We start from the raw sequence: 26,636 nt of genomic DNA on the forward strand, positions 1-26,636 counted from the left end.
GGAGGCAGACATTTCTCTGTGTCGGTCCAGCTTTCAAACTTCCTCTTTCGTGCCCCGGTCAGGTGGCTTGGTGAGTGGGAGCATCGTCCTATATGCCACAAGGTTGCAGGTTCGATTCCGAGTCAAGGCTCAGACCTAGGTTGCAGGTTCCATCCCTGGTCGGGGCACGTACAGGAGGCAACCAATCAATCGATGTTTCTCTCTCACATGGATCTATCCTCTCTCTCTTTCCCCCTCCCCCTCCCTCTCTCTCTAAAATTAATAAAAACATATCCCCAGGTGAGGATTAAAAACAATTGGCTCTTTCGTGAGTTTTGGATTACATGCTTACTGACGATGGATCCCAGGGAAAAGGCTCAGCTGAGTGATCCATGCACTTTTCTAGAAAAATGAAGGGAAATAGGTTCCGCTTCTGTTGTCATGGTTATTGATGTTGGCTCTCCCCCATTCAGAGGCTCCCATGCACACAGGGTCACGGAGAGCTCACACGCGTGCAGCCATGATCAGATGCGACAGAGGCGGAGTGCTGCACTTCATGGCAGGACCGAGGCCGTGTGTTCACATATGAAAACTGTGTGTCTGTGTGCAATCATCCACTCTGATTGGCGCTTGACATTCAGCGTTAATCCACCCACCTCCAGGCTTATTAGAAACGGCGGCGGACACGTTGGCAGCGTCGACGCCGGTCAGAAATGTTCAGAAACGAGGAGAGCTTGAGGACCCGCCGTGAAACGGGGGTTATTTTAGAAACCCGGCTGGTGCCTGGAATCCACAGGTGCCCAATCGATAGCCAGGACAATGCTGGCGATTGCAGATCAGCCCAGCACTGCGTCTCAAAGGCCCCACGTGGAGGCAGAGAGCCTTCCTTTGTTGCTGTTGCCTTTGCTGTCCTTTCCATCAGATGTGGGGAGCCCTCCGCCCCCGCCCCCGCCCCGCCCCCAGTGGTGTTAGCAATAGAATTAACAATAAAGAATAAATGTCAGCTTCTCCTCCCAAGAGAAGGAGGCGCGTCCGGGAGCCTATGAAGACAGACCTGCCTGCAGCCGCTTGTCATTTCGAAGGTGTTCGCTGCAGACTCCCTTAAGCAGGTGTGTCAGGCATGGAGCTGCTTCTGTTTTAGCTTCTGTGACTGGGATTATCCAGGAGCCACACCTTCCAGGCATCGTCCCCTGATTATTCAGGTGCTTGTGGGAAAATGAAGAGCGCCCCTTCGTGTAGGAGCAGCTGAGGGTGGAAGGGGATCATGAACTTTTCTCCTCCTACTTGCTAACTAGGGAAGCCCTGAGGACCTCCTTGGTGTCCCTCAGTCACAACCCCCGGCTCTGTAGAGTGTTTCAAGACATTCATTGTCGCCCTGGCCGGTTTGGCTCAGTGGAAAGAGCACCAGCCTGCGGACTGAAGGGTCCTGGGTTCGATTCCAGTCAAGGGCACATGCTCAGGTTGCAGGTTTCACCCTTATGTGCAATGGTGTGCAGGAGGCTCCAATCCATGATTCTCTCTCATCATTGATGTTTCTCTCTCCCTCTCCCTCTCCCTTCCTCTCTGAAATCAATAAAAATATTTTTTTAAAAGAAAAAGAAATTCATTGTACGCCTGCCACTGGTGGGGAGCTGTCCCAGTAATGCCTCGGCCTTCTGCTGAGGACATAGGAACCATCCATGGAAAAATTAGCAAGCTGAAACTTGTCGCAGCACCCATTAGCGAAGCCGTGGAGGCCTGCAACGCCGTAATTGTCTTGCTGTGATTTATACCTGCTTTCCCACACATAATGAGGGTGTGGTGTATGAATATTGTTGTAGCTGCACATTTTGAGAAGCAAAAAGATTTTATAACAAAAGGATGGGAGTAAGAAGAGAGAAGTGCGTTGTTGAAGTTTCTCCCTTTGGGTGAATATTTCAAGAGCAAGTGCCTTTGTCAATGTACTTTCTATTGTCTGCTGGTTGCGGGGTGTTTGGGGTTTTTTTTATATAGAATGGCTTATAGATAAACATTAATTATTGGTTATTGATGTGATTCGTTGTGACATCCATAACCTCTCTTATTTCAATTCCAAAGATTTTGCAAGGAACAGTATAAATCTCATCATCTCAAGTTATGCAAATTATGAGTACACTTTTTCAGGCCAACAAAATTTGGCATATCCTTCACCCTTATGTACAATGACGTTTAGACATTTATAAAAACTTGAAATCTGTGAAGAGTTATATAGCTACTTACAGCAGCTTTTGTGTTTTTGTTTTTGGTTGTTTTTATGTGGGCTTTTTTGAGGCATTTTGGAGACTCCTTCCTCCTGCACTTGTAGGACTCTTATTGATACAAAAGAATAATAGGCATATTCATTTATAGAAGGAAGAATAATTGCTACCAGCTGTGGATCCAGAAACCTAATAAAATGTGCATAGTGCATATATGACTGTATATAAAGTATTAGAATAAATTTCCTTCTTTTTACATATCTTCTCTCTACCCAAATAAAAAGGGTAGAAATAATACACTATTCACTCATGTTTCTGTTTCCCCCTCTCTCTTCATCTCTTCTAAAATCAGTAAAAACATATTTTAAAGAATGTCAAATTTTGAGGGAAGGTAATCTAGGAAGAAGCCAAAGAGTTTGCAATTAATCCATCTGTATCTCTGAGCACTTCCATCACGAGTGCCAGGGACTGAGGAAGGAGGAGGGGGTAAAGGAAAGGAATGCGTGTGAACCATCCTTTCAGGAAGTTTGGTGGCAAATGGACATCAAGGACCGTTTTTATTCTGAAGTGGTTTGAGACCTGAGCTTTATTGAACGGTTATACATTCAGGGTCTCCTTGAATGAATCGTTCTGAAGTCTTTTTTTTTTTTAAATATATTTTATTGATTTTTTACAGAGAGGAAGGGAGAGAGATAGAGAGTTAGAAACATCGATGGGAGAGAAACATCGATCAGCCACCTCCTGCACATCTCCCACTGGGGATGTGCCCGCAACCCAGGCACACGCCCTTGACCGGAATCGAACCTGGGACCCCTCAGTCCGCAGGCCGACGCTCTATCCACTGAGCCAAACCGGTTTCGGCCTGAAGTCTTTTTTGAATCAGGGTTCAATGATTTTCTTTCCTTTCTCCCTAATTTTCTCAGACGACTTCCTAGACCAGGGGTGGGCAAACTTTTTGACTCGAGGGCCACAATGGGTTCTTAAACTGGACCGGAGGGCTGGAACAAAAGCATGGATGGAGTGTTTGTGTGAACTAATATAAATTCAAAGTAAACATCATTACATAAAAGGGTACGGTCTTTTTTTTTTTTTAGTTTTATTCATTTCAAACGGGCCGGATCTGGCCCGCGGGCCGTAGTTTGCCCACGGCTGCCCTAACCACTCACCTGCCTGCCTGATCGCCCCTAACTGCTCGCCTGCCTACCTGATTGCCCCTAACCACCTCTGCTTCAGCCACTACCGCGGCAGCTTCATCCGGAAGGACATCTGGAAGGTCATTCGGCTGTCCAGTCTCATTAACATATTACACTTTTGTTATCATAGATACTGCATACAGTTTGGCATTGAAGGAGCATTCAGAAAAAAATTTTGTTGAGTATTTATTGCAGTTTTTTGTTCATAGATTCCCCAGTACATATATTAGAATCTAATCTATCAGAGATAGATTTATTTTTTTTATATTAATTGACTTTTATCCATTGATTTGGGGAGTAAAGCAAGGAATATTTTCATATAAATTATATTTTTTTGCTAAGCATAATTATAATTTCAAATATGTTTCCACTGAAAAAGTGTTGACCTCAACATAGGATAGAACCATCTTTCACATTTCTCTCTTTACTTCAACAATTATCTCTTTGCCATGTGTATTTAATTTTCCAGTATATGTATTTAATTCCTATACCACTAATAACTTAGTCAACCAGACACATAATGTTTATTTGTACACATATTAAACTATAGAATTTCACAATCCATACGAGTTTCCTTATGATTTGATAACACACTTAGTCATGGCTTGAGAGCCTCCCCACCCTGCCTTCGTGCCAAGATTTTTCACAGAGCAGCCCAGCTAGAAGAGCCATCAAAATGCTAGAATAAGCTCGGCCAGTGTTGCTCAGTCATTGAGCATCGAACCATGAACCAGGAGGTCACAATTTGATTCCCAGTTGGGGCACATGCCCAGGTTGTGGGCTCAATCCCCAGTGCAGGGCATGCAGGAGGCAGCCGATCAATGATCCTCTGTCATCCTTGATGTTTCCATCTCTCTCTCCATCTTCCTTCCTCTCTGCAATCGATAGAAATGTATTTTTTTAAATGCTAGAAAAAAATAAAAGGTATGTGGATAGAAAGTTCCCTGGCATGAAAGCTAAGAGACCTGGGTCATTGATTGGTTGTGTGATCTTGGATAAATGATTTGATCTTCCTGAGTCTGCTTCATTTACAAATTAGTGTAAATGAATTACAATTAACTTTTAATAAAGAGAATAAATGTATCTCAAATGTGTATTGTGCGTATAAGCTTACATTTTCCAAGCATTGGGAGGGGTACTTAGAAGACAGACAGTCCTTATCCACAAATAGCTTATCTTCTTCATATGGATCCAAACAAAAACTGTCTAAAATTACATAAAAACATGCTACGGTACTTGAGATGATGAAGTGCTTAATGACCAAAAGGGACCATTTGTGCCATAAAGTTTAGAGGAAAGAACTTCTTATTCAATAGAGAGACCTCTTCCCTGTCAATCCTATATAATAAAAGGCTAATATGCAAATGGTCCCCTTAACCAGGAGTTCAACTGGGAGTTCGACCAGGGGGTGGGGCTGGCCGGCCAACAGCCCTCAGCCCCTCCCCCCAGCTGGCCCCACCCTCAGTTGGCCTCTCCCACCCCAATCGGGGCATGCCAGCTGGACCACACCCATGCATGATTTCATGCACCAGGCCTCTGGTATAATAATAAGATTGAGTATAAATCATCTAATTATGCTTGTATGTAGAACCTACTTATGAATATGCATTGAATAAATGAATTACAGATACAAATAAATCAATGAATTACAATATTTCACATCTTGGTTATACCTGCAGAAATATTTCAAAGTATTTCATACAAATACATACATCTGTATGTATGTATATATATGTGTATGGATATATGTATGTGTGTATATATATATGTATGTATCTATATGTTGTGTGTGTGCATACATATAAACATACATATATACACAATGTTTATGTGTCTGTGTCTATATGTGTATGAGTCTTTTTCATAAATGTAAAGGTAGCATTTCACATAAGGGGAAAATTAATTTTTCAAGAAATGCTGTGGATTAAATTTATTCACTACTTGAAATATATTAAGGTTTTTTATTATACCCCACAGCAAAATGTTTCAAATGATTTAAAGATTAAATAATGCCATAAGAAGGAAATTAGATGTGAATATTTACATTTAGTGGTGTGAAAACACATTTCTCTATACCATAAAGGACTATACTGACATATGGGATCATATTAAAATTTAAACTCTACTCCATCAAAAACATTTGTAAGAAATATGCAATTGACAAACCGAGGGTACTTTGCAATGTATTGTACAGAGCTAATAGTCTTAATATAAATAACTTTCAAATAAATAATAAACGGAGACTTGCAACCCAAAGAGTTTTTTTTAATATATTTTATTGATTTTTCACACAGAGGAAGGGAGTGGGATAGAGAGTTAGAAACATCGATGAGAGAGAAACATCAATCAGCCGCCCATTACCAAGGTACATGCCCTTGACTGGAATCGAACCTGGGACCCCTGAGTTCGCAGGCCAACACTCTATCCACGGAGCCAAACAGGTTAGGGCCCAAAGAGTTTTTTTTTAAGTAAAAACAAAGGACACAAATTTTTAAAAGCTTGCAAGAAAGAAAGAACAAAAAGTCAATAAATGTGCGAAAAGCTTTTCTACTTCATTAGTTCTTAAAAATTTAGACAGAGCCCTGACCGGGTGGCATTGGTTGGTTGGAGTGTCATCCTATACACCAAAAGGTTGAGGGTTCAATCCCCAGTCGGGGCGCATATGGAAGCAACCAAACGATGTTTCTCTCTCACATTATGTTTCTCTTTCTGTGTCTGTCTGTCTTCTCTTTCTCTCTCTAAAATCGTTGGGGAATATCCTCAGGTGAGGATTAAAATATTCAGAAAGAAACAAAATGTTTGGTGTTGACAAGGGTGTGAAGAAGTGGTCACCCACATTTCCTGCTGGGAATATAATTGTGATCCTCTGGCAGACAATTTAGAAGCACTATGGGTGTTACAGCTCTAAAACGTGGGTGCCCATTGATCCAGCCATTCCATCTTTAGAAACTGAGCTTAAATAATCAGGAACTTAGGGAAAGATAAATGTACCAAGATGGTCACCTAGGATTTATAGATAGTTAGGGAAAATGAGAAATGACTTTATAAGCATTTTGGCCAGAGCAGATGAAAAATGTGTGCAGAAATTTTTATGGTCTTTTGTTAAAGCAACTTGGCGATGTGCATCAAGAGTTATATTTTTTTAATATCTATACTCTTTGACATATTGACTCACTTTCTACGAATTTATCCTAAGGAAATAATTGGAAACAGAAAGAAAACTAAATTCATGAAGATAGTGAGTGCAACATCATAGCAATTTATAATCGACTAGAGGCCCGGTGCACGAATTCCTGCATGGGCGAGGTCAGGGGCGGCTGGTAGAGTCCAAGAAGAGAAGAGTTGGGGGCCATTAGTGATGTTATTTATAAAATGTTCCCAATATCTTGGAAGTATGCATATCAAATACTGAAGTGAGGAAGGAGACTGTTTTGCCAGTGCTTTGCCACTCTCTACCATGACTTCTCTAAGCTTTAATTTTTTTTGTTTTAATCCTCACCTGATGATGTTTTTCCATTGATGTTTAGAGACAGTGGAGGAGAGAGGGAAAGACAGAGAAGCATCGATGTGAGAGAAACACAATCGATTGGTTGCCCCTTGCACACACCCCAACCAGGGCTTGGGCCAAGGAGGAGCCTGCAACCCAACCGAGGTATGTGCCCTTGACTGGAATCGACCCAGGACGCTCTATCTACTGAGCCAAACTTACTAGGGCATAAGCTTCAATTTTTAAATCTATGAAACAGTGAGGGCATAGTTGTGAATTCCTTAAAGGGATGCTGTGAGGACTCCATGAAATAATGAATATAAAGCACTTTGCACAAGGCACATACCACTCAAGGAAAACTATGATGATTTTTAATGGGCACACAATTCCATAAAAGGGTAGTTGTAACTATCTGGATATACAATGCAAACAATTCCCTGCCACCTTAACAGTGGTGATCTTGGAATGACACATGATTTTTTTCTTCTGTGTATTTTTCAGACATTTCCACTTTTGTAATGTTTACAGGATATTGGCTTTGTTTCTTTGTTCGTTTCCTTTTGTTTCCACCTGGTAGGAAGCAGACAAGGGATTCTGCAAAGAGTAAATCCGACAGGCAGCAGTGCCAACCAGCACCTTGGCCACCAGGCCAGAGCCGGCGTCCGCCAGCACCATCTGTTGCGCAGGGAGTAGGTAGCATCCTGGCCCATGCGGTGTGGCCCCCTGACCGGACCGGTGACGCCTCATTTGTGAGGTCCAGCTGAATCCTCTGTGAAGCCCGAGGAGACCAGAGGTGCCAGGGCTCCACCTCCAGAGGCTGAATGTGGTAGCGCTGAGGTGGTCCAAGCGCTTGAATGTTTAATAATGACTTCACCTGTGATTCTGACTCACAGTAACATCTGAGGACCGTTGGGCGAGAGCTGGGCATTCATGAGGCCAGGGTTCCAGCCTGCATCCCCAGGGACGTCGGAGCTAGCTGTTCTATGTGCCTGCAGGCCGCATGCCCATGGGTTGCCATATGTCTAACCAAAGCCGGGCCAGCTCCGAGCATGACTGGGAAGGAGTGAATTATCTCCTCCCTTCCCTCCACTCCATCACCTCCCCACACTATCAGACAGAAAACCCCTTCAGCCATAGAAAAAAGAATGAAATCTTGCCTTTTGCAACAACCTGGGTAGACCAAGGGGGTTTTATGCTCAGTGACATAAGTCAGACAGAGAAAGACAAATACTGTATGATTTCATTTCCTTGGAGAATCTAAAAAAAATAAAAGAAATGAACAAACAAAACAGAAACGGACTCATAAGCACGGAGAACAAAGTGTTGGTTGCCATATGGGAGGGGTGCTGGGAGTATGGGTGAAAAAGGAGAAGGGATCAAGATATACGAATTGCCAGTTATGGAATGGTCACGGGGATGTAAAATACAGCATAGGGAGTGTAATTAAGAAGATTGTTGGCCTGCGGCGTGGCTCGGTCGTTGAGCATCAGCCTGTGAACCAGAAGGTCACAGTTCGATTCCCAGCCAGGGCACATGTCCAAGTTGCGGGCTCAATCCCCAATAGGGGGTGTGCAGGAGGCAGCCAATCAATGATTCTCTCTCATCATTGTGTTTCTATCTTTCTCTCGTTCTCCCATCCACTGATGACTACCGGATTCACATCGTAGGCATTGAAATCAATAAAAAAAAAATTTTTTTTGAAAGAAGAATTTTGTAAAATCTATGTATGGTGCCAGATGGGTGCTGGACTTGCCTGGGTGATCACTTCTTAAGTTATATAAATGTCTAATCACTATATTGTACACTTGAAACTAATATAATATTGTATGTCCACTGTAATCGAAACGTTGAAAAAAAGAACCCGGATAACCCAAACATCTGTCTGGTTATTGGTGAGTCAGTAGTCACACCTCGGCTGTCAGTAGTCACACCTCGGCTGTCAGTAGTCACACCACGGCTGTCAGTAGTCACACCTCGGCTGTCAGTAGTCACACCACGGCTGTCAGTAGTCACACCTCGGCTGTCAGTAGTCACACCACGGCTGTCAGTAGTCACACCACGGCTGTCAGTAGTCACACTTATGCTAGGCAGTAGAGTGATGAAGATCAGATAAAGCAGGTGATCTGAAAAAGTCATCAGTTTCATGGAATCCATGGCTAGGAGGGCGAGGTCATTTTGCTTTCCCAGTGGAGTGATAGAGATTCGTGCATTGACAGTTCTTCAGTGTCCATTGGGAATACCTCAGCATTTCCCCCACGCTTTTGTTGGCATCATTTATTTATCCACGAGTGTGTGGCATTTCCTCAGAACATCATGTGCTGTGGGTCTGAGTTCATCTCAAGTTCAGAGTGTTGCAGCGCATACAGTGAGCTGACCCGATGGGGGTGTTTTCATCCAACATCCCATCCACCAACGTGCACCCCGTAAGGGACATCTCTGCAGCGCGCAGACGCCTGATTTTCACTTGCCCTTTTGCAAAATCCATTCCTGTTTGCTTTTGAGAATAACGTTTAATTAAAGGCATCCCGTGGATTTTACAGCGTGTTCGGTTTTCAGTGTCAGAGAGGGGCTGTGTAATTACGTGAGGGTTGGACGCGATGTGCAGGAGGAATCATTGTGCTCTTGCCTTTTGAAAATGAAGCCCAGTGGAGCAACTTCTGTCCCTTTGATTCTCCTGGAGGCCTCGCTCACCCTCCTTTCTTTGCTTCTGGTCCCCGTTAGAGGTGATTATTTTAAGCCTCATTACCTAAAGCTTTGGTCCATTCTTTTGGTTTATTCGTTGCAGATCTCTCCCTCTTCACTTTGCTGATCCGCCTGCTTCTGCTTCTCCAGGGGATTAAATAATCCAGTTTCTCCCGTGGGTTTGGAAATAGCACATATCCTTGCTGTTAATCATTGGCTTCCCGGTGTCTTCATGAAGATGCGTCTGAAGGCATTGAGCTTAGACGGTTGAAACCTGAAGGGAGTGCTGGGTTTGTGCTGTAAGTACAGAGTCAGACCTTGACATCTGCCCAACTTAGCTCCACTCCCCTCTTCTCTGAATCAGTTATGGGAACACCGTGTTTCTTCATCTTTAAAATGGAGACGATGATAAGGATTTTACAGGTTTGCTTGTAAATGAATGATATGTTTATGAAGAACCAGAGCCATCGTAGGCACTGAATAAATCGTATCTGTTATTGTGACTGTATATAAAGTACATATACACAATAAAGTGTATGAAGGACACTATTATAAGAGAAGACAGAAGGGAGATTCAAAATTGTTCAACAAATCTATAATAATAAAAGTGTAATATGCTAATTAGACCACATGTCCTTCCAAACAACCTTCTGGATGAAGCTGTGGTGGACGGAGGCCAAGGCAGAGGCAGCTGCCGCAGTGGCAGGTGCCGAGCCCCTTGCATGAATTTCGTGCATTGGGCCTCTAGTCCTAAATATAAAGATATAGTATTTGATTTAGCTCCCAAAGTAGACTCCTGAATCAGAAGACATTTTAACCTCTTTCCTTCACTTTCTTGCCATCTTTGTCCCACTTTCACATTCTCTCGACCCACTCTTCTTCTTTTCCTCTGACACGTTTGGCTCACCCACCTTCGCTCCTTTCTGTTCGCATCTGCCTCTATTTACCCTCAGGGTGGTATCACCCAGGCTCCCTTTTCAACCTGTTGATCTTTTCACTTGATTTAACCCCCCATGGGTCTGACCGCTGGCCACTGGTGATCCCCAGATTCACACAGCCAGTTGCTAACTAAGTTTCACCCTGGAAACCTGTAGCAACACTCCAAGCGAAAGCCCATCGAGCGTCCATGCAGCTGCTGCTTCACCTAATCGCCCTGGTGCGTGGTATCACCCTTTATTCAGACACGGGAGCCAGCGGTCTCCCAGGGGCCATGAGCTCCATGACAGGACGTTGCCCTCATTTGTTTTCACGTCACAGTGCCCCGAGAGCCAAGTGGCGTATGACAGTTGTCGGAAGCTGGGTGACCGGTACAGAGTGGCTCACTGTATTGTTCTTCTGTGTGATTGTACAGTTGCAAACCCCATACTAAACATTTAAATATCGGTGCCTGGCACGCCCCTCGAGCTGTGCTGCATTGAGGTCACTGGGGGTGGAGCCCTGGAATCTGCATTCTTCCACAGCTGCTAGGGGGATGTCTCTGTGCTCTGGAACATGAGCTCCACTGGTTGAGGGTGAAGGTGGCGGGACCATAGTCATCACTTCCCATAAGAGTGACTGTTGCTGAAGACACCCAAGCAAAACCTTACCTTCAAGGATGAAAACAGCCACACACTGGTCTCAAAGATGAAGCGCCCGAGCATCCAGTCGGCCCCACAGACAGAGTCGAGTCCTCAGGGTTCAGGAATAAATCTGATCTATTCCATGAAATAGAGGCTATGGTTTTTGAAATTACCCACTTTTTATTCCTAATGAAATAAAAGAGGACATTGTCTCTATTGAGCCAAAGCAGGCCTGGGTAAGAAGAGCGTGCTACATAATGAAAATGACAATAACTGAAATAAAAATCTTATTTGAAAGTAGTAAAAAGCAGACCTGACATTGCGGGTAATCAAATCAGCCAAACCCAGAATACTTCGAAAATGAAATCACGGGTTTAAAAAATGAGCCCAGAATGTAATGGGCAGGGAGGTCAGTGATGGAGATAAAACCTATAGACTCAAGCAATGGGTCAAAATGCATCATTGAAGATATAATAACCTGTAGTTTAGAATTCTGGGGAGAAAAGAGACCCCGAAATAGCAGTTAAAGGAGTTTATCATGGCTCAGGTACTGGATAATCAGGGAATGACACAAACTCTTTCTTGTTAAAATTCTTAAATTATAGAAGATGGCGATGATGAATTTCTTAAGTTGCAGAGTAGAAACGTTAGGTTCCTTCAGCAGGAGTTAAAGTTACCGTTCATCCTAGTCTATAAGGGCCTTTTCATAGACCTGAAGCCCATGGAGCAATTCTAGTATTTCTGGAAGGAAATTGTGCCATTCATATAAGGAGACATCCTCAGATGTGCAAATAGTGGCAAATATGTCACCCAAGAACCCATTTTGCCAAAGTTATTCACCAATAAAATCATTGACAAGAAATGAAGAAAAGGGCCTTCTAGGCCATGGCACGTGATGCGGTCATTTTCAGTCGATCCTAAGTTGCACTTTGTCCCTGGCATTATAGCACCGCTGAGGTCAGGGTGCGTATTCCCGTCAGTGGGGTCTGGCAGTTGCTGACTGCTGGGTGGCAGCTGTGACGGGGTGTCGCCTGCACCGGCCTAGCTGGGGTTCCATGACTTGACTGAACATGCGCAGCCCCTCAATATTCCTGAACAAGCCCTAACTGATCAATTTATTTGCTTCGACTCCCTGATAAGCATATTCTCTGTGTCGTGTGAATTTAAAATGTTTTTTTTAGAATTGTCAAGTGCCAGGCAGGTCGACCGTCACCTGCTTATCACCAATGGAGTACCAATGGGGATGGGGTCCTAGGCATAGGAGGTTATTAGAACAAGTGGTCTTGCCTGGCAGGTGTGGCTCCGTTGGTTGAGCCATTGACCCATGAACCAAGAGGTCACTGGTTAGAATTCCAGTCAAGGCAGGTGCCCAGGTTGTGGACTTGATCCCCAGTAGGGGGCATGCAGGAGGCAGCCGGTCAATGATTCTCTCTTATCATTGATGTTTCTATCTGTCTCTCTCTCTCCCTTTTGCTTTAAAATCAAATATATATATATACATATATATATATGTATATGTATATGTATATGTATATGTATATACATTTAATGATAAGTCAGGTCCCTCATTCAATCCTGGGTTTCAGCACCAAAAATAAAAATAAAAATGAGAAGTCACACAGCAAGGAGACCTGTCAAATTAGCCCAACATTTCCCAGACTTACTTGACAATTATACTCTGTCTCGTTCTTATTACAATGACATTGAACTGGTGTCTCATAGAAGAGCCTGGGAAGCGCTGGGATGGACACCATTGACTGGAGGGTACAATGTCGCCCAGTCAGGGAGCTGAAGCAAATATTGGAGCGTCTATTTCTACCTGTGTTACCTCACCATTAAAAACAAAACAAAACAACTTGGATATGGTTCTTTCCGTATTCTGCCAGGTCACGTAAGTCCCAGTCTCCTCAGATGCAAAATTGGGAATAATAGCAGGACACTCCCCATAGGTTTGGTTTGCTGGTTTCTTTGTTTTGGAATAGAGTACTCAGAACAGTCCTAGCACGTAGTAGATCCACAATAAATACACTTTTATTATTGTTGTTGTTTTAAACAAATTTACTAGTTATTTTTCTGAAGAACTTGGGCCTTTTCGTTGTCCAATAAAAATCAAATACTTGTTTCCTGTGAGGGTTCGACATTGCACGTTTTGTTTCTGGTCTTAATATTTTTTTAAAGCGTGCCTCAATACTGACTATTCTTAGCATATGGCAAAATAGTGCCGCCGGAAAGCAGTGTCAACCTGCTTTGCTCGTGTAAGTTTCGATGCTCAGATTTATGGTCTCCATTTGTGTTTCTTCACTGCCTTTCCTATGGTGTCGACATACCAGGCCGTGCCACGGCCGACAGAACGTTCCTCTGAAGGGCAGCAGCACAAATAACTCAAAACAGGTTCATCACTTCTTTCGGTTGGCTTGGTATTTGTTCCCTTGTGCGTGGCATTTCTTTTGTTGCAGCCGTCAGATATGATCTGGCCGTCCTATGCTAATAATGACTGCACTCAAAGTTGGCGGCATTCATCTGAGAGCGTGGGCCGCCCACCCACCCTTCCATGAGCTCTGTACACATCTTTCCTCCCCCGGAGGCTCCCGAGCCCTCACAGGCTGCCCTGTAAAACAATACTGATCCCGCAGCAGGGGAGAGAAGAAGGCTCGCAATAAGGACAATGTGATTTTACACTTTAATATCTAATATTAGATCCCAAGTCCAATATAAAATAATCTAATATTTAAAATCCAATCTCTTCTGACTTCCCCGTTCTGAAATCACTTGAGTAGACTAGCGCAATCCATTCAGGACAAATAGATTTTCCGCGGATTCGGGCCTGAACTAATATCGAGGAAGATCTGAAATTGCCTCAAATCAATCCTCATATTGGTTGCTGTGCGTGAGCGTTAACCACAGCAGATTAATGCAATTAGAAGGGGAGGGACGCAAGGAGACATTTCTCCAATAATTTTAGTCTTCGAGCATCCTGGTGACTACGTGGAAAGACTTAGTCAATAAAAAGGAGAGCTTTTTGCATTGGGAATCCATGTTTTGTTTCCAGAATTATGAAGTAGATACTAGCAGCTCATTCCCACCCTTCACCCTGCTTTCATGAGTAGGTGTAATGCTTCTTTTCCACTGCATTGTTTTGCATTCTGTCTTCAAAGACCGATCAGTCTTAAAAGCTCACTGCTTGATCCTCTTCCCCATGAAACTACTATCCCATTTCCTCGTTTATTCTCCGACTTCTCGATGTGTGTTTGGAATCCCTGCTTGATATTTGTTTCATTTTGTTTGATAGTTCTTTTGTTACAATGCTCAAAAGAAGCGCTACCCACCGAGCCACCCCCTTTTTTAATCATTCCACCATTCTCTAGTACAATGGCTTCTGCCTCAACACTGTTATACAGAGTATTTCCAAGCTCATTGACAACCACTTTCAAGACAAACCACAATGGTTTTTCTTACTTCTTATCTTCTCTCAAGTACCTGGCATTATTGATCTTGTACTTTTTCTTCTCCTTCTGGTATTTTTTAAAAATATGTTTGTTTGTTTTTTATTCTTTAGGATATAAATTGCTTTTTCATTTTCTTGGAGGTCAGATTAAATGTTTATTTCTCTTCTTATATACACATTCAAATACATAGATTTCTCTGTGCCCTATACATGAACTCAAATGTGGATTGTAAGCCACCAGTATAACCAGCTGTAACTAAATGGTATTTTTCACTTTGTGACCGAATCTGTGGGCTCTCCCTTCTTCTAGGGGAGCTGGCCCTCTCGCTCGCTACGTGTTGGCCCACAAGAGGTCGCTCCAGAAAGAGTCGCTTCATCCTCTACCCTGAGTTCTGGAATAGCTCGAGAATAATGGAATGGAGGAATTTCTAATACCTTTCTGGAGATATGTACTATATACATCCTTGTAGTTGGGTTTTTGGCCATCCATTTCACATTCTTCTAAATGGAATTTTTAAAGAATTTTTAGTCCTTCTGGCTGATCTGCCTTTGGCTTTTTCAACCACGAAAAGCGTAAGACTCAGACAATTCTTCCAAAACTCCTCATCACTCTGCTGCTCATCTCGGGCTTTGTTTTCTATGTTTTCTATCCATTCAGTACTTGTATAGCTGCTGCTGCTGCTGCTCCTCCTCCTCCTCCTCCATCTTCCTCCTCCATCTTCCTCCTCCATCTTCCTCTTCTTCCTCTTCCTCTTCCTCCTCCTCCTCCTCTTCCTCGACTTTATTCTTATGTGTGGGAGTGCTTATCCCCATTCCTGCACTTCTGCCCAAAGCAAACACATCAAGGACCTCAATTGCCTGTTGGCCTTTGTCCTCCACCCATTTCCATGGGTCACATCCTGCATCTTTCAGAGATTTGCACCACGGAGGCACATCCATGCCGGGGCATTGTGAAATTGCAACCAGCTGACTCACTGCTTCTCTCGATTTTATTCAGTTCTCCATAATCACCCAAGAACAAGTCAAACTCTTGGTGTTCAGCTACTCCTGTCAACTCAGAAAGATGCTGTGGGTTGGATAAACAAGGCAAGATGGGGTGAGGCAAAGAGATCTCCAGCTCTAAAGCCACCAGGAGAAATACTGCCGTGAAGGGTGGAGAGAAAAACGAAGATAAAATGACCCCCAGGAAGGGACTGGGATGCCATCGCAGCTCACGCCATTTGTGTTTGCCCTCCAACCTCCCCACAGGTCCCAGGAACCCTATCAGTCACTCACACTGCGCTCTGCACTTGGACTTGGAGTTTTAGGTTTTGTTTGGTTCTCATTTGTGTTATACCGTGTATGCCGTCATACAGATTCCATCTACAGCGTAGGGGACTGGGTCGTTCTCGAAGCTTGATTATCTACTTGATCCCCAATCACAGACCTGTGGGCAAACCCCTCCCAGCCCTCCCATACTTTCAGCTCTCCTTAATTGATCCTATTTATCCTATTTCCTCCCTGCTTTCCTGTCTTTCTACTTTCCTTACTTTCTTTAAATCCATAAATTTTTGTTGCACTTATTATGTGCCAATTCTCTCTCTCCTCACAGAATTCTAGTGATGGAGACATAAAAATAAACAATTGGAACTTAATGTGCTGAGTTGCGTGATAATCTATATGGCACTGTATGGTGTATATGTGCATGTATTTATATATTCATATATATATGAATGTATATATATGTGTGTGTGTATATATATATACATATATATGTATGACTAAATTATTAGGTATGAACATGAGTTAGTAAAAGATAAAAAATACAGAGGCGAGATTTTGAAGGATCTTACAAGCTCTGCTAAGGAATTGGAATTGTGCTCTTGAAGGTAATGAGAAATCCGTTAAAGAGCTGTAAGTGGGGGCATGATACAGACAGATTTGGATTTTAGAAAGACCGCTGTAGCAGCTCTTAGGAAACAGGCTATCAGAGGACGATATTATATGGAGAGAGACCACTGAAGGGGCCATTATAGTAATGCTGGAGAAAGCATTCTTCATATTGTAAATATTTTGAAAGCTAAAGAAAGCGTAGGCAGTGCGAATGAAGCTGTGGTGACGGGTTGCATGTAGGGAACTTGGTTGGTGAACAGATTGAGGAAAAAGAAGGAATGTCCGATGATGCCCAGGGTTCCTGCTTGGAAAGTGGAAACACTCGCTGTCATTCTCAAAGTCAAGGAATGCAGGTGGCCCGTGTTGAATGCAGCTACTAATTGTTGAGCACGTACTGCATGCCTCGGAGATGCTAAACTCTTACCATGTATTATGCAATTTTATCTCATGTTAATGTCATGCAGTACATATTATTACATTGAATTTAAAGGACAGAATCATGGCTCAGAAGAAAGCAGCTTGTCCAAAGTGATGTAATAGCTAAGTGATAGGGCAGGGATTCCCCAGATGTAGGCAGATCTAACCCACAGCCTTGGTTCCTAACAATACACCGTGTTTGTCAAAGTGTGGTCCCAGGGCTGTCTGCCTCAGAATCATGTAGGGTGCTTGTTAAATTAGGTTCCCGGGCCCAACCCAATCTACTGAACCAGGATTCCTGGTGGGTGGGGACTGGACTCACCAGGTATTTCTTATGTACCTTCAACTACACACACCACTGCAGCACATGTTCCGTATCATAACTGGGTGGCAGGAGGATGGCCAATTCACTTTTTTTATTTTATTATTTTATTGATTTCAGAGAGGAAAGGAGAGGGAGAGAGAGAAATATCAATGATGAGAAAAAATCATCGATCCGCTGCCTCCTGCACGCCCCCTACTGGGGGTCGGGCATGCAACATGGGCATGTGCCCTGACCAGGAATTGAACCTTGACCACCTGGTTCATAGGTTGACGTTCAACCACTGAGCCACAGCCGGCCAGGCCAGATTCACTTATCTTAAAAGATGGAGATGTTAGTGGATGGAGAATGCCACCCAGATGCCCCCCCCCCCGGGGGTGGGGGGCAGCAAACACGTTCCAGCTGAACTGGATGCTGGGATGGTGTAACTCACAGCCTCAGTGGTGGTGAGGCCAGCGTTGCTACAACCACCCCAGGGAAGTCTGGGGAAGTCTGCTGGGCAGGAAGGCTGGGGAATGGGAGAATTATCACCCAGCCGAGCCCTCTGGACTCTGCTCTTGCATACTCTGCTCAGTGGGATTTGGCACGTGCCTCCAAACCTGTCCCAGGCCTGCAACGCCTTTGGGATTTTTCCTAAAACGCACATTTTGGGGGCATTGCACTCCAGGCAGTGTGTCTGTAATGTAAATATCTGGTTAATTATGTACCGGGGGGGGGGGGGGTGTAGAATGGCGCTCCAGGCAGTTGCACAGTGCGGCTGCTGACTCTGTTTACCCACAAGAACACCCAGTGCGTTCCCTCTAGCAGCACAAGCAACTAGTTTGAGGAGCGGGAGGTGTTGCTTGTGTGGGTCTACTCTCCGCTACTAACTTGGGGACATTGGGTTGTGTTGTTTCTGTGTTCTTCATGACGACTTTTAACGTGGTGGGCGCCCGATAAACAGCTAGTCTAGTGGGTTGGGGAGGGAAGAGTCGGACAGGAGGGGTGAGGAGTAAGCAGGAGCTGCAGGGACTCCCGGGAAAGCATCGCTTTAGAAAAGGTCCTATTCGGGTCCCCTCAGGTCCCGGTGCTTCTCCTGATGGAGGGACCCCTGAGCCTCGGCTGCGTGGAGTGTCTCTCCTCTACGGGAGCTGCTGGCTTTCCGAAATGGGCTTCACGTGGGTCTCGGACCTGCTTTCTCGTGGGAGAGAGGAAGGCAGCATTTTCTGAGACTCGAGTGAGAACTTGCAGATTCAGGATGCTCCCACCCGCCCACACCGAGGGGCGATCTCGAAACCCCCACCCCCCACCCTCCTGATAGGGCCACTCCCCTCGCGTCATTGTAACCTAAACCGCAGGCAGCTCGCTTCCACTGCGCCTTGTTAACACTCAAGGGTTTGTTTCCTGATCTCTTTTGAGACTCTAAGTCAGCCGTGGGCAAACTACGGCCCGTTTGAAATGAATAAAACTATTGAAAAAAAAGACCGTACCCTTTTATGTAATGATGTTTACTTTGAATTTATATTAGTTCACACAAACACTCCATCCATGCTTTTGTTCCGGCCCTCCGGTCCAGTTTAAGAACCCATTGTGGCCCTCGAGTCAAAAAGTTTGCCCACCCCTGGTCTAAGTCCACATCTTGTACCAAAGATTCCTAAGTGCTATTTTTTTTTAAGGCCACGGGTTTTAAAAAGCCATTTTCCTACCGATTGTAAATCATGTCATCTTACTCCGGTGCTTTTCTGTCGACATTCACTTTCAAACCCCCAGCTTCCATTCATATTTACTCTTTTCTTCTGTTACACAAAGGAATGGCTCAGGCCGTTCTGTGGGATCCATTTCTGTGGGCTGTGGCTGGAGAATGGATTTGGCTCCTTCTAGAAACTTGGCCTGTCCTGACCTCTGAGGCTGCCTGGGTTTGGAAGTCCTCACCTCGGTCCCCGGGGGATCTGCACGGGTGTCTGTGATGGCCATCACCTGCCATGTGGCTCCCAGCATTCCGGCTGCAGAGAGGCTCTGCTGGCTCTTTATTCCCGAGGAAAAGGCCGCGTGGTGGTCGTACCGTCGGGCAGGACGGAACCAAGCAGTGGCTTCCCTCGGCCTCGCAGCGAGCGTGGCTTTGCCGAGCAGGAGCCTTGGGGATATGCTGGGGTCTCATTAGAAGACGGAGCAGCTGGAGTTCAAACACAGAACTCCCTCTCCTCACGGTTCTCAGGGCGGCCATAGTTCCCAAACTGAAATTGGGGATTTGCGCTCTGACAAATGCATAAGTACTTCTGTCATAGCAGGCTTAGAATATCTAAAGCTGGGACAGTCCCGTAATATGTAGGTTACATTGTGTGAGTGTTTGTGTGTGTGTGTGTGTGTGTGTTTATATGTTTATATTTATTTCAGAGAGGCAGGGATAGGGAGAGAGAAAGAGAAACATCAATGATGAGAGAGAATCACTGATCGGCTGCTTCCAGCATGCCCCACACTGGGGATCGAGCCCGCAACCCGAGCATGTGCCCTGACCAGGAATCCAACCGTGACCTCCTAGTTCCTAGGTCGATGTCTAATCACTGAGCCACACCAGCTGGGTCCCACATCGTTTCTAGGGCACCAAAGTGCCCTGCCTAGGCTCTGTCCGGTAGCTTCGTCTACCTTAAGTCCTTCCTTTGTGTCCCTGTCCCAGCCTTAATAAACATGCTCTCAACCTCACCTGGACTCATCCTGTGACATCTTTCCTGCGCCAAGTCAAGAACCCACCCTCTACAGGCCAGCCTGAGGCAGACGCACTCCTGGCCGGGCCGGGCCGGGCCGGGCCCCGTCGGGTAACACTGACACAGCTCTCCTGGCCACAGTGAGAGCAGGGGGGTGCTATCCCAGCATGCCTCTTCCCAACCAAACAGGCCAGGACCAGCCAGACGCACATGGGTGTGAGCTAGCTCTGTCTCACTGTTCTTCACCATCAGAGTCAGTGTGACCCCGGGCGCTTCGCACAGACACTTGTATGTACACGCGTGCCTGCTTGGCACCTGACTCACAGTGCAGTCGCAGAACCCCCGGGAGAATTCCCTACATCTCCAACTGTTTTTCCCGGTAGCTTGCCAATGAGTAAAGATAGGAAGGGCAAGTTCACAATAGCAGGAACCACAGGCACTGCCTGAATACTGCTTATTGAGGATTTTCTTCCTGTCTTCCTTTCATAACGCCGAAGGTCTAGCAGAGGTTAGGTGAACGGTGGTAGTTTTCCAAGTGTCCCTTGTCAGAAGGCGGGCCCTCCCAGCTGCAGAAACAATAAAAGTGCGTCTCGAATTGTACTTATCCCTCGAAGTTCTGAAAGCACATTAGGGAAGAATAACAACACATTCCACTTGGGCGGCAAAGTGCTAATTAAAAACGAACTTCAGGGCTCCCAGAGGTAAAATATTAGTGTTATTTTTAAAATGAAATTAAGCATCACAACCTTCTTCCTCTTTTCATTGTTATAAAAATATTTAGCGGCGGAGTCTGTTTGACGATGTAGGCCTCTCTTAAGGGTGTCGGTATTATCAGCACAGTCATAAAATATTTTCTGCGTTGTCCATAGACAGTCAAGGATCTGTTGCTAGTGGGACTTAAGATCTATTTTAGGATGCCTGCTGGCTACAAAATAATTACTGATACTTGCTAATGCCTGAATCTGTTGGATTTAGCAGCAAGAAGTTCTTTGTTTTCACAAGTAGGGGGAAGTTATTTTTCATATAGAAATTTCTTTGTTGGTGGTATTAGAGAGGATTAGGGTGGGGTTGAAGTACTTGAAAATGCAATTAATCTAATCCCTTTAACAGCAATTGTTTTCATATTGATAATTCTCTGTAACAACAGCATTACAGATCACAACCTTGTGAAATATTGACACTAAATATTTTAGCATAAAAAGTCTCTCCCCAGCTCTCTTTTTCTATAGAATGGTAACATTTTCAGCTTCTTTGGCCTTCTTTTCTTTCTCTCTCACCTAAAATGGGAGCTTTCTTCTCAGGGGGCCAGAATAATATATATTTTTTTAATCCTGCTAATTTTCTCTCAATGTCATTGTCTCTCAGTCATTATGTTAATGCCCAGAACATCATTAATCTCCTAAAAAGAGTGTGAGTAGGAAACAAGAACAGTTCTATTGATTTCTTTCTTTTCTTTCTTGTTTTTTTTTTTTTGTATCTACAGTCATTTGGTTTAGATTCTCATGTGAAATGATTTGTTTACCCATCAATTTCAGTAAATTGTTATGCTGTTAGAATTACCACGAAGGTGAGAAAAGTAGATGAAGGATGAAACTGTTCTTCTGGTCAACCTCTGATCATCTCCAGTGTAAACTGGGAATTGATCTGAATCTGCTCAAATGTCGCGTTACCCAGGAGAGACTTCCCGTCACCTCCCAATATAAAATCGCCCTCAGAATCCCTCCTCACTGCCCTTCTTCCCTTCAATAGGCTGCCTCTTTCTCTGCAGCACAGAACATTATAAAACCTTATATATTTGTTTCCTTGGTGCATCTCCCCCCAACCCCCAACAAAGACAGACACGCTGCCAAAAGCAGGGACTCAGATGTGTTCACTGCTGTGTCTTGGGAGCCAAGACAAGGAAGGGCCTTAACGATAGTGATATCATAGGCAACCAATAATTATCAAGTGTAGCAGGCACTTATCCAACGCATGAAGCTCTTCTCGGTTTTACTTGGTGCCTGAAGCGGCAGATCAGGGCAGGGCAGGGACCTTTCCTCCTTGTGCTGGCCGGCATCTCGATGTCTGGCCACGTGATGGGAATGTGAGCGTTTATCCTGAGCCCACGTCCAGCTCAGCCCCAGCGGAATGGCCCTGTGGGCAAAAGCAGGGACTGGGTGCTTCACCCGGGCGAGTCTTCATTGAAGGGCTAAAACTTTGGGCTGTGCGGTGCCTGTTTGGCATCCACATGTTTACCATTTTAAGAGTAGTTTAGCCTGGCTGGTGTGGGTCAGTGGTTGAGCGTGGACCTATGAACCAGGAGGTCACAGTTCAATTCCCAGTCAGGGCACACGCCTGGGTTGTAGGCTCCATCCCCAGTGGGGGATGTGCAGGAGGCAGCTGATCCATGATTCTCTCTCACCATTGATGTTTCTCTCTCTCTCTCTTCCTCTCCCTTCCTCTCTGAAAGTCATACAGAGCAGAGAATCTCCAAGGATGCTCTTCCGTGCACTAGCTCTGTGCTATAGAAATAGGGGTTACTAAAACAAACGGGGTCCATGGTCTGATAAGCTTCTGAAAGTAGGTATCGCAGGAAGCTAAGGAAAGTTTAACTTCATGTGTGAGCATGCTCATTAGAGCTCTCGAACGCAAGACTGTGTTAGGCCGTGTTTCCCAAACTCATTTGACCTTCGACCCTTCTTTTTATACCAGCCACCCTCCTCCAAGGCTGGGCCGCCTCATAGGAAGTCCATTGACTTGGGAGTTGAACAAGCCGGCAGGGGCAGGGGCAGGAGAAGGGGGGCCTGGCTCTGACCTTCCTGACCTTGCTGTGTGACCTCCGGCACTTTCCTCGACACTCCCTGTGTCTCCGTTTCCTGTGGTGTGAGGTGGGGATGAAAAGGACGACCCAGGATAATGTGGGTGAAGTGTCTGACCTAAAGTGCTAAATCACTGGTGATGATTGTCGATGCCTTTGATTGAATATAGGAATGTGTGCTATTTAGACAGACATGGTCACGGATATTTCCTAAGCCGGGCATGCTAGCCTTGACCCGTTCCCAGGCCACTCTGCCGCGCCTCCTGCTCTGCCCCTCTGAGAAGCTCTGCGCATCTCTGCTGAGGTCAAGGAGATGCGTGGGCCTCCCTCAGGTGCCCTGCCGAGTCCTCATCCTGTGTCCCATCCCCTGGACCTCGGGGGGAGCCGCCTGTGTCAAGAGGAGGGGCGGCATCCAGCCTGATGATGGTGCAGATGGCTGCGTGCTGCTAGATTCGGAAGGGACCCGGTTTTTTTCAGTACATTTCAAAGGAAGGTGTGATCTGTGTAAATCTGACCCCTTCCAGTTAAGTGTGCATTTCCATCTATTTAGAATTTATAAATCCCGACAGATTCCGCCGTATTTATAGCCCTCCGTAAGAAGCCCGCGCCTGATTCGTGGAGTTTTGCATTTGGCTCCCCGGTATGCTGAAGAGAGTTTAAATAATAATAAATTTGGTGATTTATTCCACCTGGAACAGAAACGTATTCTCCCCTCCTGGCTCGTTCCGAAGGGGACACTATAAATAGCGCCACAGACGCGGGGATCAGGAGTGGGGAATGGAAATGCGAGAGGGGAGGGCAGAAACATCTCCATTATCGCGGGTGCCCTGCCTGTATTTCTGAAACAGCTCTGTTCCCCCAAGAACGCGCCTTCTCTTCTTTCTCCGGCCCCGTCTCGGTTACATGCAAGGCCCGAACCTGTTGCCCACGTTGGGATCCGGTTGCATTAATGGGGGAGAGCGAGGGGAAGAGTCGCTGACGAGGTGGGAGAAGGTGGCCTCTGGGGCCCGAGCAGGTCTCCGATGCCCACCTCCCATTTCACAGGCGTCAGCGGAAACAGCATCCGCGTCTAAAGTGCAGATGCATCATTGGAGACCCAGCCCATGCACCCGCAGGTCTGGCGTGACAAGCTCCCAGCTCAGGGAAAAGGGGGGTAAAGAAAGTCTAATTGCAATTCCAACAGGAAGCCTCAGGCAGTGTCCCAGGGTGGATTCTTGCTCCCGCTTCTGCTTAGCATTCCCGGGTCAGGATCAGCCAGAAATACCTGCAGGCTTGGCTGCCAGTGACATCCCTTGTTTTCTTAAACACAAGAGAAGCAGAAACCAGGAAGCCGGTGACTGTCTGAGAAGCTCCAGGTGAGGGCTGAGAGCAGCCCTTGGGGCAGCATAGACGTGTCACCACCTGTGGCGGTGGAACGAGGGGCCCGCTGTTCAGCTTCTTGTTTGATGGGACTGTGAAGGAAGTAGCCTTCGTGAGGCGGAACAATGGTAGCGGTTCACGTCCATGGACAGCCGACGGTGGCCGGCACAGAGCGCAAAGCAGTGGTCCCCTGGCTCTTTGCCACACCCACCCAGTTAAGTACTGGCATTTCCTGGTCTGATCCCTCTGAGCACAGGCCCGCCCCGTCTTCCTGAGCGATCCCACTCCAGCTAATGGGGTGGCAGATGTCTGGGCCCAGCCCCAGAGCCTGCAGCAGACCGCATCCTAATGATTGGCGGCCAGCAAAGTAAATGCTTTCATCGCAGGCTCTACGGAGCAGGCACCCCGTTGAGGATGATGGATTGGAGGCCACGCGAATGGATGCCGAGTGTCCCCCGGGGGTGTGGTTTCCCAAACAGGACGCAGGGATCTCGGTTCCTTGCTCATCCCAAAGCTTTGCCTGGAATCTGGCTGTTTGAGGAATGGGGCTCCGGATGCACGCCCTTGAGGCTCGGAGGAATTTCCTTGCTTTTCCTAAAACAGCTCTGTGAGCAGCCGCGGTGGTATGGAGCCGGCAGACTCCGTGTCTCCGGTGCTTCTGGGGCCACGTTATGGGTCTAACACATACGGGATAAGTAAATGGTTTCCACTTCCTAACGCCCTTGGAAAGGAACCAGGCAAGAAAATTAGCATACTTTTTTTTTTTAACAATCAAATAGGAGACTCCAATTAGGGCAAATAAAAGTGATTACTGCAGCCTGGCTGGCATGGCTCCGTGGTTGAGTGTCAACCTGTGAACCAGGAGGTCACAGTTAGAGGTCAGGGCACCTGCCCAGGTTACAGCTTGATCCCCAGTGTGGGGTATGCAGGAGGCAGCCGATCCATGTTTCTCTCTCATCATTGATGTTTCTATCTCTCTCTCCCTCTCCCTTTCTCTCTGAAATTAGTGAAAGTATATTTTTAAAAAATTATTACTGCAAACAGTTTTTTTTCTTCCTTTCTTCCTTTTCTCCTTCCTTTTCTTTCTTCCTCCCTCCCTTCCTTCCTCCCTCCCTTCCTTCCTTCCTTCCTCCCTTCTTCCCTCCCTCCCTTCCTTCCTTCCTTCCTCCCTTCCTCCCTCCCTCCCTCCCTCCCTCCCTCCCTTCCTTCCTTCCTTCCTTCCTCCCTTCCTTCCTCCCTCCCTTCCTTCCTTCCTTCCTCCCTTCCTCCCTCCCTCCCTTCTTTCCTTCCTTCCTTCCTTCCTTCCTTCCTTCCTTCCTTCCTTCCTTCCTTCCTTCCTCCCTCTCCTGGCCTCTTAGCACCAGCAGGATGGCAAGGCAAGCCGTGTGCCCAGCCCATGTGTGACGCACCCTCTTGTGTTCCTCTTCCCCAGGGCAACCCCTACATGTGCAACAACGAGTGTGACGCGAGCACCCCCGAGTTGGCACACCCCCCGGAGCTGATGTTCGACTTCGAGGGGAGACACCCCTCCACCTTCTGGCAGTCCGCCACCTGGAAGGACTACCCCAAGCCTCTCCAGGTGAACATCACCCTCTCCTGGAGCAAAACCATCGAGCTCACCGACAACATAGTCATCACCTTCGAGTCGGGGCGCCCGGACCAGATGATCCTGGAGAAATCCCTGGATTACGGGCGCACCTGGCAGCCCTACCAGTACTACGCCACGGACTGCCTGGACGCCTTCCACATGGACCCCAAGTCCGTGAAGGACCTGTCCCAGCACACGGTCCTGGAGATCATCTGCACCGAAGAGTACTCCACGGGCTACATGACCAACAGCAAAATCATCCACTTTGAAATCAAAGACAGGTTCGCCTTCTTCGCCGGGCCCTGGCTGCGCAACATGGCCTCCCTCTACGGCCAGCTGGACACGACCAAGAAGCTCCGAGACTTCTTCACGGTCACGGACCTGAGGATCCGGTTGCTGAGGCCGGCCGTCGGGGAGATTTTCGTGGACGAGCTGCACTTGGCGCGCTACTTCTACGCCATCTCGGACATCAAGGTCCACGGCAGGTAAGCGCATGTCTCTCCCTCGTGACGGGTGTGTTCATAGGAAATGTGGGGGGAGAGAGGGGTTGTTCTCGCAGCTGGAGAATGTTTGTCAATTTCTACTGCAGCGGGTTCTCAGCCTAAAGGTAGGTCCTGAGGCCCCTGAGGCCCTTCTCACTCATTGGTGATTCCTGAGCCCAGAATTGCTGTCCTCAGGGCTGAACCTGGCAGGACTGCGTAGAATTTAAGCAAAAAGGGGGGATGCGTGTCTTAGAAAAGGGACTGGAAAACAAGCAGTGAATCTTCCTGTTGTTTCCACATGCCAGGGAGGTTCTGCACCATGGGAGGCTTCTCTGTGGTTTTGTTCTGTCGCGAAAAATCTCTGAAACGGAAGCTGAGTTTCTTGAAATGGGTTAAATCAGAGCCACACGCATTTAGGGAAAACAACACATTTGTTTAGAGGGGGCAAGCTGTGTTTTCCGGTTCTGTTGATGCTGTTGCTTTAAAAGCTATGCTGCCATGTGTCCCTGAGTCCGGCCCCTGCTTGCTGTGGGGCAGGCACAGGGGGAAGAGTTTCG

General features: G+C 46.2%; 1 protein-coding gene across 2 annotated transcripts in view; it reads left to right on the forward strand.

The window, feature by feature from the left end:
- NTNG1 (netrin G1) overlaps window positions 1–26,636 on the forward strand; it is a 221,697-nt gene that overhangs the window by 85,146 nt on the left and 109,915 nt on the right. For both annotated transcript variants that reach the window (XM_081113011.1, XM_081113012.1), the window contains exon 3: window positions 25,442–26,082. In XM_081113011.1, the coding sequence (XP_080969137.1) occupies window positions 25,442–26,082 (641 nt within the window). The remainder of the gene's footprint in view (window positions 1–25,441; window positions 26,083–26,636) is intronic.

The sequence above is a fragment of the Myotis nattereri genome (assembly GCF_964212035.1).
Source record: "Myotis nattereri genome assembly, chromosome: 18".
Classification (NCBI taxonomy): Eukaryota; Metazoa; Chordata; class Mammalia; order Chiroptera; family Vespertilionidae; genus Myotis; species Myotis nattereri.